This window comes from Myripristis murdjan, chromosome 18, assembly GCF_902150065.1.
Source record: "Myripristis murdjan chromosome 18, fMyrMur1.1, whole genome shotgun sequence".
Lineage (NCBI taxonomy): Eukaryota > Metazoa > Chordata > Actinopteri > Holocentriformes > Holocentridae > Myripristis > Myripristis murdjan.
In genome coordinates, this window is record NC_043997.1 from 27683147 (window position 1) to 27698792 (window position 15646).

General features: G+C 41.6%; 1 protein-coding gene across 1 annotated transcript in view; it reads right to left on the bottom strand.

The window, feature by feature from the left end:
- pde5ab (phosphodiesterase 5A, cGMP-specific, b) overlaps positions 1–15646 on the bottom strand; it is a 76788-nt gene that overhangs the window by 51446 nt on the left and 9696 nt on the right. Inside the window, exons 4-7 of the mRNA XM_030076576.1 lie at positions 10004–10093; positions 8731–8802; positions 7830–7919; positions 3981–4118 (exon numbers count right to left, since the gene is read on the bottom strand). Of these exons, the coding sequence (XP_029932436.1) occupies positions 3981–4118; positions 7830–7919; positions 8731–8802; positions 10004–10093 (390 nt within the window). The remainder of the gene's footprint in view (positions 1–3980; positions 4119–7829; positions 7920–8730; positions 8803–10003; positions 10094–15646) is intronic.

Genomic DNA, 15646 nt, shown 5'->3' on the forward strand with positions numbered 1-15646 from the left:
TTGTCAATCGTCTGTCCTCATGTCCAGATACAAATGTATGCAGATGACATGGTCATATATGTTCATTCTAAAGCAAAACATCAAGCGGTTGTACAACTCACAAGAGCTATGTAGAAAATAGCTGACTGGCTATTCAACTCATGTCTCTCTTTAAATGTGTCCAAGACTGTTGCTATGTTTTTCTCAATCAAGCAGGTCAACACTCCTAATCCGGAGATATTAGTGAAAGGACAAAAGGTAGACTTTAACCATTTTAAATATTTAGGCCTGACTGTTGATTCTAACCTAAATTTTAAATTTGTGAATTTCCCAGTTTGGGATCAATAAAGTATACCTATCTATCTATCTATCTATCTATCTATCTATCTATCTATCTATCTATCTATCTAAAAAACATACCGAGTGTATCTCAGGGAAAATCAAACAAGTTTGAGAATTTTCAAATGTATTCGTAATTCGTAATTTATTTTTTTTTTTATGACCAGTGTGTTGGCTTTTTAAGATACTGCATGATTTAGCTCCCCCAGCCCTGAAACAATTCCAAAAGCTCATGTGCAAACATGTCATACAAGATCATCAACAAGAGGAATCATTGTTTGACAAAATCTGGTCAAACTGCTTTTTCAATTGCAGCAACAAAACAGTGCAATACTATCCCAACAAATATAAAACGTGTATTAGTTTAAAATCAGTTTAAAACTAGTGTCACTTGTCATACAGGTGTGTTTAATGGTGTCGTGTGGAACTGTCATTTTTTGTTGTTGCAGTAATATTGTATACACACCCCTGGGACAACAGATGGAAATTAGCATTGTGCTATATTCTGGTGCAATACATGTAGTGTACACTGTCCCTGTTTCTAATAAACAAACAAATGAAAAGAAATGAAATGAACTTAAGGGAGAGACAAGTGTTGCTAATATTAGTGATGTTTCGTAACCTTAATAATAACCTTTTCCTAACTTTAACCAAGTAGTTTTAGTGGCTAGCAAGCTGGGAGCTCAGGAAATGGCAGACTGGGTTGTACTGGAGACGCTCCTGTGGGTTGTATGCACTACTAATTTAGGAAACCCTCCTGTGGGGCAAATTAGAGGGCTGGAACAAATGACCTATGTGGTTGTATGGATGCAGGACTTGTTGCATTAAAGAGATAGTTTGGATTCTTACCCATATGGTATTTGTTGTTCTATGCAAGTGTAATACATCCACCAGGTTTGTATTGCACCTTCAATGTTGAAAGAACAGCAGCTTCAAAATGAATGAAGCAGACCCAGACCAGAAAACAACACCAATGTGAGCAGCAACACAAAGTTGAAAAAATGTTTTGAAGGATGCACAACAACACGTTTGCTCTGGTCTCATTTTTCAGTGCTCTCTCTAGGAAACTTGGCTATCAAAATGGTGGAACTGTTTGTCTTTGTTGTGCATCCTTCAAAACATTTTTTCAACTTTGTGTTTTCAGCTTTGTGTCGCTGCTCAGAATCGTGTTGTTTTCTCGTTGTTTGCCTGTTGATGGTCACTGCAGCAATAGAGGCTGTGAGGCTACAAACAGAGTGGTGCTTTGCATCAATGTGACCATGTTCATTTTTTTAATTTTTTCAACAACAAAAAACAAAATCTAAAAATTGAAAATTGAAAGAGTAAGAATTTTTAATTTTGCACTGACCCAACTGTCAAAAAACAAAACCAAAAACAAAACAAATGTAATTTACCTGTATCATAGCTGAACCCCTTTTGGCTCAGATCAGCCGTATTCAAGAAACTGTTTAAGAGCTATGCTGGGTTCTGTAAACTGCTTTCTCTTTTATCTATTTCTTAGAATAATTTTGGTTCTGTAGAGAAACCAGAGGAGAACTCTCCTCTCTCTTCGTGTTCAGTCTCACTGGCACATTGGCTCTGTTATTTCATCTTCTCCAAATCTCCCTGAATCACTGCTTTCCTTCCAAAGAAATGCCATTTGTGGTCAAAATTACATTACCCCCACCCAAACCACACACACACACACACACACACACACACACACACAGAAGTACAGGAAGCACTGAGAGAGAGACAGATAAAGAGACACTTTCTATTTTTTGACCCTCACTTTGATAAATCTGTGCTTGCGTTTCCTTGGGGGGGAAAAGTCAATTTGAATTTGTGTGCTTGTTTTTTATGTGCATGGAATGAAATGTGTGTGTGTGTGTGTGTGTGTGTGTGTGTGTGTGTGTGTAGCAAGTGAAGAAAAAGGCCATGTAAGGCCCAGAGCGAGTCACTCAGAGGTATACACTGCTCTGGTGCACTTTTTGCAATAGAAAACAGAAAGGCTTGATTTGCACTTCCTGTCCGGCCTGCAGGAGGTGCAGCCGGCCTCTCTGGTCCAACGCGACTGCAGCTCATTACCCTGCTGACAGCAGCTATTCATTTCCCTCATTACAACCCATTGCATTTCATTTTTCAGCCATCAGCGCAGCAGAACAGCTTTCCATTGTTAGACAGATTGCTTCCATTGTGGTTTCACATGATAGGCAGTGGGTTCTGGCCGAGCAGCTTCTGGCCCTCCACACAGCTGCTGCATCAGACTGATTACTGTGTACTTTCCACTATTATTTTCTTCATGACTGTAGATCAGTGATTTTCAAACTATGGGTCCTGACCCACAGGTGGTACCTGGTGTGGAGACTGCTAGCATGGCTCTATGTATGAAATGTGCTGTATAGGTAATGTTGCCTTGCTTTCTGCCTTCATTCTGGTACTGTGTTCTATGGCAGGGGTTTTGAAACTTTATCATGTTTTGAACCAACAAGTTGATTCTCATTAAGCTGTGGGCCCCATTTGAAGTGATTTTGCCCATGTGACCCTGATATGGAAAAAAACATGATTTTTTTTTTTTTTTTTTTTTTAACAAGAGGTTACATTTCTTTCAAAACCTTTTTTTGAAAAAACATTTTCAAAAAGTACCTTCTGGTACTTTCGAATAACAAGTTCCAGAAATATTGTTATCTCAAAATTGAACGATTCCACATTTTGCTGGGGACCCCCTGACAGACCTTTAAGGACCCTCAGAGGACCCTAGACCCCATTTTGCAAACAACTGTTCTACTGGCAACTAGCTCTTTAAGTACCTATGAGAGCAGACTAAAGGCTCATTTGTGCTCAATGTTAAGTATGGATACAGATACGGATACGGATACGGATACGGATATGGATACGGATACGGATGGAGCCTTCTCTCCGTATTCTGCATTCATTTCGTCCGCATTTCTGCACGTTTTCAGGAAGCTTATGGCTATGGACAGAACAGCATCACTACTGCCAACTGTGGGGGCAGTGTAGCCAGTCGTTCAAGAGAGACCGGTCTGTGAACGAGACACGACGAAGTCAATCTCTCACATTGGTTATATCAGAGAAAAAAAAGCTCTGTCCTCCTGTCGCGATGCATTCGGTGACATCAGAGACCATCGCTGTCTATGACACTACCTCCACTTTTGCCTCTCTGTTGCAGGTCCATTATGACCTCCTCCACCATCACAATGCATCTTGTTGTCAGACACTTTGGACTCTGTGGATTTGTTGCTTAACATCCATGCCAACAGAGAGGACACATGGAAGCCTGTGGGCAGAGCCCTTTACTATTTTTGTACGTATAGGGAGCATAAATGAGCCTTATCACTCATTCATGTATGTGTATGTGCATGCATCCACAACTGTGCATTTCTTTGCATGTAGAGGTGTGTGTGTGTGTGTGTGTGTGTGTGTGTGTGTGTGTGTGTTTACCGCATTTGGGGTCACACCCTACACTTAAGACCCAGTAATTGGGGACGTTAAGGTTATGTATGTAGTTGTTATGGTTGTGGTTAGGGTTAATCTATGTAATGTCCCCCAAAATGACCTAGGTAAACATATGTGTGTGTGTGTGTGTGTGTGTGTGTGTGTGTGTGTGTGTGTGTGTGTGTATGTGTGTGCATGTGTGTGCGCGTGTGTGTGTGTGTGCTGACCATGGAGTCTTCGTCAGCTATGAAGACAGTGCAGGCCTGGGCCTGCATGAAGGACAAGATGGTTCCTGCAATCTTCCTCAGTAAAACCTCAAGACACTGCTGCTCCTCGAAGATCAGACTGGCCAGGTCCAGCAGCACCTGCACACACACCCACACACATACACACACACACGCAATAACAACAGTGCTGCTTAAATCAATAAAATTAACTGTTGTGTTTAATGTATTGTCATTGTTTTTTAGCCTATGAGTTTACGTTGTGTGTGTTTAGTATTTAGGTCTTATTTATTTCTGTTACTCCTTGTAAGAATAATAATAATAATAATGATAATAATAATAATGACAATAATAAATTAAAATCCAAAATATCCCCACATAGACAATCTGAATTGTGTTAACAGGGTGAAATACTGAAATTAAACCAAACCAATCAAAATGAACCCCTACAGACACGCTCCTGGGTTTCAAAGAGTTAATATACACAATAACACACAATAACTGATACAAAGCTGTTGATTAATTTTTATGTTTAAAAAGCAAATACATCCCCCTCACTTTTGAAATGATAGTTATGCCCCTTATACCACCCACATCCATATACTGCACATGCACCTACACCTACACACACACACACACACACACACACACACACACACAGAGCTGGCCCAAGGCATAAACAAACTAAGCACCTACTTAGGGCCCTGTGGCCACAAGGGAAGCTACAACGGGCCCCCCAAAATATCCCTTGAAATTTTTGAAGATATATTATGATGGCAATCATACAAAAATGCAATTTTAATGTTAGAGCAACATTATGTAACAATTCTGCCTTAAAATAACAGCATCAGCTACACTGCCATGTAATGAGTAGCATGGTGTCTCTGTCATGGCTGCTCTGCTTCCTTAAAGTCTGTTCCTGCTCTGTGGGAGTCGACAGGACCTAACACTTTACATAGGGTTGCCATCTGTCCCGTAAAATATGGAATCGTCCTTTAATTGACAATGAAATGTTGCGTCAGGACGCGATTTGTCCCGTATTTTCATAAATGCCCCAAACACGTCTGTCACACACACATCAACGCTGAATAATGAACAAAATAAAACACAGGAAATGTTAAGGGCAGCTAATTTAATCGTGGCAGGACCCACGTAGTGAGGAGCTGATGCGAGGTACAGCGGATAGAGCTCCACCTCCCCTGGCTGCGTCTCTCTCTATGATGAAAGTTATTGAAATTGGTGGGATCGGCACCGGGTATTTTCCAGAATGGGAGTGATGGGAGCAGTCTTGAATGATGTGGGGGACAGCACCAGCGGTGAGGGAATGGATGTGATTTTTATACATGTCAAGGTGAATGGTTAAACCATTTTTTTTTTGTAGAGTCTCTCGAATTGCCGCCCCTTGGCTTTCATGAGCCAAGGGCAGAGAGGGAGAAAGAAACAATCCGGGTTTTTACAGGAGCTAGGGAATTTAGGATATTTTGAAGTCCATTATTGTAATGTGAAACCAGTTCATCAGGGGTAGATAAGTTGTGATAGTCCAGGAGGGAGTCAACACTGAGGGAAAGAGCATCACGGTTAATGTCCTTAATGTTACAGAATGAGATGGAACATGGGAGCTTTGTAGCAGAGAGAGTGAGATTCACAGTAAATGAAATGAGAAAATGGTTAGAGTTCTCATCGGCCCTGAAAATTAAGACCCGACCCGACCCGGGCCCAACTGGGCCAGCCCGAGGCCCGACCCGACCCGACTTATTAGCCGAACTTTAGGCCCGACAGCCCGAAAAAGCCCGAAAAAAAAAAAATCGCCAAATTCGCCATTATTTAGCAGAGCCGGTCGGCCACGGCACCGGGGCACCATCAGTCGGCATCAGGCGGCCGCGGCTGGCCCACCTGATGCCGACTGATGGTGCCGCGGCTGGCCCACCTGATGCCGCCTGATGGTGCCGCGGCATGTGCGGGTCAATACGGTAGTCTAGAAAACTGGCGATTTTTTTTTTTTTCTCGTGCGCCCCCAAGTAGCCTAGATTTCGCCCTGGGCAGTTGCACTGCCCATAGCAAAAACCGTCCCTGCTGCCGAGTCTGCCAGCACAGCGGGATACTGCTGCAACTCTCTCTCACTTGTTTGCGCTGCGCTCGCACAGCTGGTTGTCTGTCTGTCACTGAAAGTTTAGCCTCCAAATCCAATCCAGTCTCTCACTCTCTCCACCAGTCACATAAAAATGAAACGTCATAATCAATAACACAACACATTTTATTTAAAAAAAAAAAAAAAAAATCCCCCACAGAACCCCACAGACCCGACCCGAAAATGTCGGGTCGGGTCGGGCCTAAAATTTACGTGAATTGGGCGGGTCGGGTCGGGTTCGGGCAGAATATGAGAACTCTAAAAATGGTCAGTCACAGGAAGTTCATCAGCTGTACAATCACAAGGGGTGACACCAGAACAACAGACTAGGTCAAGAATATGACCTTTAAGAGTGGGTGGAGAAGTTGATACGCTGCCGAAGTCCAAAACTCTCAAGGCAGGATGTGAAGTCTCTTGTTAGAGGGAGATGGGTATTGTCAAAGAGTATATTGAAATCCCCAAGAGTATGATATTTGGTGAGAGAGAGGACAGGTGGGTAAGAAAAACAGCAAAATCACTTCAAAAGTCTGTGTTCGGTTTAGGGGGACGATAAACAGTAGCGATAGTTGTAGGAATGGGTCCCGAGAGCTGACACACAGTGGATTCAAAAGAGGTGGATGCAGGAACAGGCAGCTGCGAGACTTTCCACTTCTCGCGATAAATTATCGCAAGACTGCCTCCCCTGCCGGAGCTGCGAGATTGACAGATGTAAGCATACCCTGCTAGAGTGGAGTCATTTACTTGGGAAAAGTCATTCGGCTGTTGCCACGTCTCGGTTAGACACAGAAAGTCAAGCTTGCGGTCTGTGAGGAGGTCCTGGATGAGATGCCCCTTGCTCATGAGTGAGCGGATGTTCAGGAGACCGAAGTTGACAGGAGTGACACCGCCACTGACAGCAGGGGTAGCCGTCCTAGCTAAGCAGGCTAACACGCTGCGGTCAGCAGACCGGCCGGTGTTACGAGGAGGTCGTCGGTAGTTGGACCATATGGATGGAATAGCCTTTGAGTTGTCCTCTCGGAAGCTCCTACAGGACCCATGATATATGCATCTCCGGCGAGGCAAAAAAGCGATGTCCGGATGGAGGTGCAACAAAGGAGGTTGAGGCTCGGCCAGATGGAACCGCAGCCGAAGAAGCTCATCAGCCGAGTACTGGAGGAGTCCTGTTACGGGTTGGTACACAATCGTCAGGAGAGCCCAGGCAAACACGCACCAGATGAAGACCAAGCAGGGCCGCATTGTTGACAGAAACACAGGCAGAACGTCAAACAGAGCGATGGAGGCTCAGAGCCGGAGGAGGACAGGTAGGAATTAATCCATTAAGATTTGCGTTGGTTGAGTTACCAAATGGCCAGGAGAGAGAATCCAAATCACACAGTTGTGAACAGTTGTAACAGCAAACTGCTGTTAAATGGGTCAAAAACAGTAAGACAGAAACCGACGAGCAGCAGCAGCAATCCACGGCAGCGTTCACTCGGAACCGGAAGGGATGAGATAATCCCACTTGTCTCCAATCCTCTGTCACTTCATAATGAGTGAGTTAGGTTTACAGTAGGTGTGTGAATGATCAAGCACCGACAACAGCCAGTGGTATTGGTGGTGCCCCCAAATCAAATTCTGCTTAGGGCCCCATGAAGGCTTGGGCCAGCTCTGCACACACACACACACACACACACACACACACACACACACACACACACACACACACACACACACACAGAGCTCACCTGGTTGCGTCTGTTCTCCAGCTGTGACGTCTCGTAGAGCTGGGCGTTGTGCAGGACGATGCCTGAAAAGGCCAGATAGGCGGAGAAGTCCTGAGGGAGGAGAGTAAAACAACATCTGAGCACCACCAGAGAGGAGCTGGGCAGCAGAGGATAACAGTGACAGCATGAACAGATGAATGACAATTCAGTGATGAAGAGCGGATTGAGAGAAAGGAGGAAGTTAATATGTGGTGAAAGCTGAACAGGAAAGTATGACTGTTTAAAGGGACAGTTCACCTACAGTATTTAGAAAAATGATATAATTATTATGAGCTGTTCTGTAGGACAGTAGTGGTGCTGTCTTCCTCTCATTGTTACTGAGTGCTGGATACTGGTGCAGGGGGGCTTCCCCCAAGCTAATAGTCTTAGAGATAACCACCTTAATCCACTGAGAATCAATAATCAATGGTATTTCTTTGCCCAACTCTGTTTTAACATCATGTACTTCTAAAATCAATAGTAATAGTAATCATTTTAAGACATCAAAAAGGGACATAGTTGTTGACTGGACGACAGTTTACAACAAGCGACAGAGAGGCATGATTTGTGCAAATACATAACACCTAATTTAAGTGATTCAGTCTATATCCAGCCCATAAAAGACTTTTACATTTACTATTCTCAGCACTCTGTGCCTGGTAGCTCTGTCCTGTTGCACAGGAATTGATGCGTTTTATGCATTTCCAGTTTGATTGGAATGAACACTGGCACAAGACTTGGATAGTTAGCATGAGCAAGTGATAGCCACCATGATTCAACAAAGAAACTCCAACATGAGAGAATAAATGAGTCCCGTGTCACAGTTTGACTGACAGTTGAACATCAGGGCAGAAACACCACGACCACTGTGATCTGCGCTCACCTTTTCGTCCTGTTCGGTGAAAGCTCCGTCATCCCCACATTTCTTGTTGATGGCTTGAGCCACTCCAACCACCTTAGTGAGGAAAACAGGACCAAGGGAGGAGGGAGAGGGAGAGAAAGAGCAGAAAGGTGATATATGGAAGGAGGACTGATAAAACAAAAAAGGAATCCATCAAAAAGCCCTCCGTGCAGAGACCATTAAAAAATTATGACCTAGAGCTAAATTCTCCCCAACGTTCTACTCCTATAAGCAGTGTGGGTTTGATGAGCCTAATACAGCAGGATGTAGTTTATAATCAGTGTTGCAAGTAACAAGTTACAAAGTAACATGTTACTGTAAATTAAAATAAGAAAGCATATAAGGGATTATGTGTACATTTTCAGTAAACACATTGCATTACAGTTACTGCTCATTACATGTGTTACTCGCATGGGACTTCAGTTGAGTTATGGCCAGTGTTGAGAATAACACATTACAAAGTAGCATAACACACTGTGGTATACTGCATCCAGAGTACCATACAAAATCTCATTCTTGCCTACTGCTGTTTCTGTCATGTAGTGCAGCAGCTTGGATCAATACACTCCTGAGGAAAACGCTTGGACAGAGCGTGTGGATTGTCAGGGAAATCATTCAAGGTCATTTAGAAACCAGGGAAATCCTCTGGCCCCTTCGAGCATGTTGCTTTCATGTTTGAAAGACACTGATTATGAGCAGGGAGCACTGAACCAATTGAAGATTAAACAGCCTATAAGCAGCTACTCATTCCTTTGGATGATGTAACTTTTAAAATGGCTAGCTTCCAAGTGACTGGCACTGCTAATACTGAGAATAATCCTCAGGGTATTTATCACAGATGTTATTCGGCCAAGATAATTTCTCAGAAAACCAATTCAGATTCAGCCTTAGCCTTTAGTAAATTCCACATAAAATAAATAGGACAATGAAAAGAAACCATGCACGCATGGAAGCACACGCACACATACATATTGTTCCCCATGGTTGGGGAACATTAAGAACATTATGGAGAAATATAACTGATCAGTTCTGATAATAACCTGTTTGTGTGAGTGGGTGTGTGACAGGAGTGAATTTTGAGTGGATTTTAGAAAGTAAAGCAAAAGTAAAATAATTAGTAATGTACTTTTAGAGAGTAATTAGTGAATTATATGATACAGTTTTGTAGAAAATACAGGGTAACTTTACTTGATGACTTTATTTGAGTCATGTTTATAACAGTGTGAGTGTGACAATGCAGTGTGTGTGGTTTCACCTCATCTCTGTGGTTCTTGATAGGCAGACACAGGATGCTCTGGGTCTTATAACCTGTGATTAGATCCACCTCCGCGTTGAACCTCGGGTCCTGAGGAGGCAAAGCACCCACACACACACACACACACACACACACACACACACACACACACACACACACACACACACACACACAACACAGACATTAGACCTCATTCCTGTTGCAATAAGATTTGGTCAATCAATCAAACTATGCAGTTTGATTGTTTTTAGGTTAAATTTATTTAAAACAATGTAAACAGCAGCATCTACAACTTAATTATCTATTTTCTGGTGTCAGCCAGTGGTAGTTAACATGCTATGATGTCTCTCACTCCGGCACAGCTTTATTACATCAACATTTATCCCGTCCTGCAATGCTGCTGATTGACCCGGTTAATTTTTCAACCAAGAAACCTGACTTGAACCGGACAACACCGCATCCATATGAATTTCTATAACACTTTAAAAGTGAATATGCAGTTTACAGCTCTGGAACCAGGCCACTATCAACCTTCAAAACCCATATCAGTCAAGCCCTAACAATCAACACAGCCACTTCCATTCACATCCTCCGCACTCACCATTTGCATAAATAACAAGATCATCAGCATACACAGATGAATAGTGTACAGTAATCATCATTATGCAACACAGCAATCAACTCTCAAGCACGACAAAAGCCTTCACACAGCTTTCTCAGTATACACTGTCAGTCAAGAGTAAGAAAGCGGCTTCTCTGGTGTGTCATTGTGTTGCAGAGGGGGAAGCGTCCTCTGAAACCAGCAGCCAGACAGGGATCAAGCCCAGATCTGCAGTGTCATCTTGAATGAATTAATGGGGAGTTAAAGATCAAGTCAGAGAGCTGGGGAGTCCCTCAGATGACGCAGATGGACTTCCTGGTAACAGTATCAAGTTCTACAGCAGCACACACACACACACACACACACACAGACAGATTGCATTACAGCCTGCAGCATCTACATTCACACAATCATCCCATTTTGCATTAAGAGAATGATGATTTACAGTCAGCGCATGGCATAACACACACTCATACACATGCATTAGCATTAAATTATGGTCTACACACTCATACACACACTGCTGCATAGACACACAAGGAGAAGCAGGCTGAATGTGCATTAACCCTTTGAAACATTATTAAAGAATTAACAAAAAAAATAAAACTAACTAAATAAATAAATAAAATGGAAAAAAAAAACCAACAACAACAAACAAAACAAAACACAAAAAAAAAAAACAAAGCTGAAAATAACCAGAAAATATTTTTAAGAAATACAAGAAAATTATATTTATACTTAATAAGATTATATATTTAAATGTCAGATCAGTGATACTGACTCACCAGATTTCTTGTGTATAAATGCTTGTGAAAGGCCTGAGGCTGCATTCAGACGCCTTTCATAAACCAAGAAAGAAATTAGTAAGAAGTTACTACAAATTCCTTAAAAATGTGTCAAAAAATGACAAGGAAATTTTATTATTATTAGAAATATTTATTTAAATTACCTTTTTCACAAAATTTGGAAAATTTCAATTATGAAAACATTACCCTAACACTAAAATACTACTACTACTACTACTACTAATAATAATAATAATAATGAACCAAAATAAAATTAAATTAAAACAGAGAATTTTGTTATAGGGGTGAACTAAAACCTTTTACAAAGAAAGGTCACACACACACACACACACACACACACACACACACACACACACACACACAGAAAGAGAGAGAGAAAGAGAAAGAGAGAGAGAGAGAGAGAGAGAGACTTCCAAACAAATATTTCAGCCTTCAGGTGTATTCACCTGGTACACACACACACACACACACACACACACACACACACACACACACACACAGACAAAGACAGCACAAGCTAATTGGACACAGGTGGACCATCGCACCAGCCTCCCTCTTTTCCTATTTGTTGTTTTCTCGCCCCGTCTCCTCTCATCCGTCTCTCTCTCTCTCTCTCTCTCTCTCTCTCTCTCTCTCTCTCTGTTCTGTATTTGTCTCTGCCTCTCTCTCTCTCTCTGTCTCTCTCTCTCTCTTTCTCTCTCTCTCTCTCTCTCTCTCTCCCTCTCTCTCTCTCTGTCTCCCAGTCACATCATCAGATTTATAAATAGGCCCAATAAAAACATCAGCTGTAGGTACATAGGTTGGCAGGCAACAAGAGTCAGAGCTATTGAAGGACTAAGGTAAACAGCAGGAAATCTGTCTCACACACAACTCATTCCACACACACACACACACACACACACACACACACACACACACATTTGATTAAATACATTCACTCAGACCAGGATGTGATTTTTCACTTGTCTTCTCTTGACCCCAGGTTTCTCCCATTAATTTCAGATGAAACAACATAACTTTCCTGATCCCTCAAGTATGTGCACACAGACACAAGCCAAGTGCACCTGCATACTAAAATGTGATTTGGAAACTTTTTAAAACACTTTAAAAGCTTCTCTATATAAAAAAAAGTGTTCTGTCTTAAAACCTTAGCTATCACTTGAAGATATATAAAAATACATGAAGCTAAGGTTGTGCAGCAACCTCTGCCAGATGTGCACTATCAGATTTTAGGCATTTTACTGACACTTTCTCTTAACTGACAGTGCTGCTTGTTCATGGAATTTTCTGGAAACAAAATACAGTTTCTTGAAACAGGGCAGATCACTCAAAGATCTTGAAGGGATAATTCACTTATTTAAAAAAAAAAAAAAAAAAAGTTATCAATTCACTTTGCTCCTAGCAGTTCTTCCTCTCATTGTTACTGAGTGCTGGATACTGACTGGATGCTCCAAATGCTAACTGTTAGCCTCCTGCCATTGAGGTGGACTTCCCCCCAGCTAACATTCTGAAAAATAAACGCTGTATTCCACTAAAATTATCAAATAACCAAGGATTGAGTTGGATGTGTAGCAGAATTTTTACAGCCCAAAATGGCTGAAAAATGTAGAAAATGCTGACCATTTTTGATTTTTTGTAATTGCTAAAAATATTCTTGTGCAGTCCTTGAATTAAAAGGTTACTATATAACAGTGAATTAAAAAGTTACTATATATATAGTAACCTTTTAATTCACTGTTTAAATGTCTCTTCTGGCATTTATTCCTTATATTCCTTATTAGCGCATATCAAATCACATAATGTGTGATATGCATGTGTAAACAGAATAATTCAAAGAACTTGTAATTGACTTTTTTTCTTGTCTTTGTGTGTGTAATCAACTTGTGAATTTTTATAGTGATATCTGAAAGTAAAATGTTGAACCCCTTTCCCCTGTGTGTTAAAAACAGTGTTTTTTGGTAATATGTGGTCATAAATAGGTGATTTTCAAAACTTTCCACCAATGGGATTCCTTGGGACTTTTTTTCCCTCACTCAGGACAAACTGAGGATACAAAATCAGTTGAGTTTGCTTCTCTTGCAATTTGTCCTAGGTTTTATCATAAAATGACTGGACTATAGAGGGGAGTGGAGGAAAAGAAGAAAGTAGCCACAACATTACTCACCAGCTCAGTGGCTGGAGGCTAACAGTGAGCATCCAGCTAGTATCCAGATTCCAGTCGGTATCCAGTCCTCAGTGATGATGGAAACTATGTCATTCCACTGGCAGGATTTTCATTATTTGGAACACAAATGCTGGTGGCGCTAGAGGGAAGGTCATGAGGCCACCAAAATCACCAGGCTTCATCCCCTTGCCAACATGAATTTTGCTGCCAAAGTTCATGATGATCCACCGAACAGACAGTGAAATACAAGGCCCTACTTCCCAGCACGGCAAAAGTACGATTTTTATGACTCCATCCTTGTTGAAATGATTTGTTTAGATGGAGATTTAGTGGTGCTGTCTGCTGAATGAAAATATGAGACTGGATGCTGGAACTCTACACCATTGATATTAATGGATAACGGCTTCTGCTTTTGCATTTAAAATTGAAAGTTGCCGGAGGAGTATTCCTTTTTGATTTCTGTGCTCACTTTACATACTCTCTCTCTTTCTCTCTCTCAGACACACACACACACACACACACACACACACACAGTCAGATTGGTGTAACCACACACATATCCGCACACATGCATTTAATTATAGCCACACACTCCCTCCCTCTCTTTATATCTTGCTTTATTTCACTATCTTTGCCCCCCCTCCTCCTCACACACACACACACACACACACACACACACACACACACACACACACACACACACACATCTGCTTCTTCTTGAAGCAGATTCTCAAAGAGAGGGTCAGACTTTGTGTGCAGCATCTGAGATTCAAGCAACTAGCAGAAGGTCATGAGTAAACGACAGAAACCAGAGATTAGAGTTTCACATAAAAAAACAGCTTTATAAACATTAATTTGGAAAAAATGGTCAAAGGTCAACAGTGCTCCACTCTCCAGAGGAAAAAATTCTGAAATTCAATCTGCAGCTAGTGATGGGGAAACCTCATCCGATGTCATACTCAGGGACGCAGTGGAGAGTAAACACAATGGTGATCCAGCTGTAGAGTTAACCCATCTTGCAGGCTTCTTTAGAAAACAAAAAAGTTCTATTATATCTACAAAGTTGCACTCAAACTTGGTGTTATAAGGTTCTATCTGTGGCCCAATCGTCATTTGGAATGTTTACAAAAGGGCCAATCAAATACTGTCTCTTTATATCTTTTTCACCCCAGTGTTTGGAAGATGGAGAGATGTCTGATAAAAACAAAGCCAGATTTACCCGCAATTTAAGAGTTCTTGATTTCATCGAAGAGTTAACAAAGAACAGGTGAGTTCCCTCCTTAAAATGGTTTTAGATGTAGTTCTAGCTGAGGAAATTATCATTGCTGTTCAGTACTAGCTGAGGAGATTATCATGACCAACTAGAATCTACCAGGCTATAGTGTGCTAATGTTAATTTAGTAGCCTACATGTCATTTAGCCATCGTTTTGAGGCAAGCCCTAACCTACAGTGGGATTTTGTTTTTGGAGCAACATCTTTCTTTTTCATCTTTTTGGATTCTGCTGAAGGCAATTTTTAGAACTAGGTCATGTTAGCTAATGTTAGCTAACGGTAACTAGTCTTAGCATATGATGAAAATCTAGTTTGAACTGATGTTTGGCAAGGCATTGATTGGATGTGACAATAGACCCGTTTACTGTTTGTAAACAATGATGATGAACGTGAGCTGCATGCGCATTCTGGTAATGGACATATGGAGAACAATTGCTTGTCAAACTACGCTAGGGCTTTATCCGTCAAAGATCGAGAATGCTGCATCAACAAACTTCATTTATCAAATGGCAACCAGCTTCCAGATCCGTACACTCTTTGTGAGTGGGAAGACGACGTTAGCAAATGGCCGAATATTCAGTGGCCAGATATATACATATTTGGTGGAGAAACCTAGTGTGTACACCAGAGAGAAGCTATCAGTATACAAATCACTGAAGAAATGGTAAATGCACTGCATTTCTATAGCGCTTTTCTAGTCTACTGACCACTCAAAGCACTTTACAATGTTTGCCTCACATTCAACCATTCACACACAATGATGGCAGAAGTGACCATGCAAGGCGCCTAGCAGGTTCAA